Below are 922 nucleotides of genomic sequence, written 5' to 3'. Positions count from 1 at the left end.
GTTCTCGGGGTCGGGCGGCGCGCCAGCTCTGCTATCTCGTTGAGTACCATGCCGCAGAAGCCAGCGTGTTCGAGAATGGTGTCGTTCAGCTTGAAGGGTGGAGTGCATCTGTCTTCCGCGGACGGCGCCACCAGGTTCACACAGATGCCTCGATGATCCGAGTGTTGGTAAATCCTGGTCGCGGTCGACTTGATTGTGAGCGGGAGGTTGGATGACAGGAGCATGAGGTCGATGCGGGAGGCTCGGTGTGTCTGGTTCTTGCTCGGCCATCGTGTGTATTCAACAGGGTCATCGGCGCGGTGGTTGAGCAGCCAGGCATCCTCGAGTGCGTGCTTGTTGATGAAGTCCTTGAGAGCGTGGTTTGCCTGTGTGGCGCTCCTAGCCTCTTGGCTTGGCTCTGGTTGGACGTACAGGGGGCTGATGTTTGGTGTGTTGTTGAAGTCGCCGCCGATGATGGCGGGCAGCCTTGGCTCGTCGTCGTTTGGCTGGGTGGCTGACTTGATGAGGTCGCTGAGTTGGTCCAGGAACGCCACTTTGTCAGCTTGTGAGCCAGATGCCGGGGCATAGATTGATGAGATGATGGTTGGCTTGCTGTTGAGGTTTGCTGTGATGATGAGGGCTCGCCCTGGGATGGAGCTGAGTAGTGTTGGGCTCGAGAGTGCGGGGTCGGTGTCGCCCGGTGCCGGCTTCCTGATGAGGATGCCGACCCCGTGCTTGGGTTCCGGCTCGGAGCTCCAGAAGCATGTGTAGTCGCGGAAGAGGTTGGAGGCGGCTGCTTCGGTCGCTGGCGTGAGCCAGGTTTCCTGAAGCAGGATGACGGTTGGAGGAGTTGGGCGGCCGTTGTAGGTGGTGGCCGGATTGGAGAGTGCATGGATGAGAGAGGCGGAGGAGGAGGAGAAGAAGGGGACCGAAGAGGTACTCC

The 922-nt window shown here is 60.0% G+C and overlaps 1 protein-coding gene across 1 annotated transcript; it reads right to left on the bottom strand.

Moving 5' to 3' along the window:
* Nucleotides 1–136: 136 nt before the first annotated feature.
* Nucleotides 137–565, bottom strand: CAOG_08880 (hypothetical protein; the record flags this gene model as incomplete). The annotated part of the gene is made up of 1 exon (XM_011272240.1): nt 137–565. One exon carries the CDS (start codon nt 563–565, stop codon nt 137–139), a length of 429 nt encoding a protein of 142 aa, XP_011270542.1.
* Between the last annotated feature and the right edge of the window lie 357 nt (nt 566–922).

Source organism: Capsaspora owczarzaki, assembly GCF_000151315.2.
Source record: "Capsaspora owczarzaki ATCC 30864 unplaced genomic scaffold supercont2.9, whole genome shotgun sequence".
In the NCBI taxonomy this organism is placed as follows: Eukaryota; class Filasterea; order Ministeriida; family Capsasporidae; genus Capsaspora; species Capsaspora owczarzaki.
This window is presented reverse-complemented; position numbering and strand designations above follow the sequence as displayed.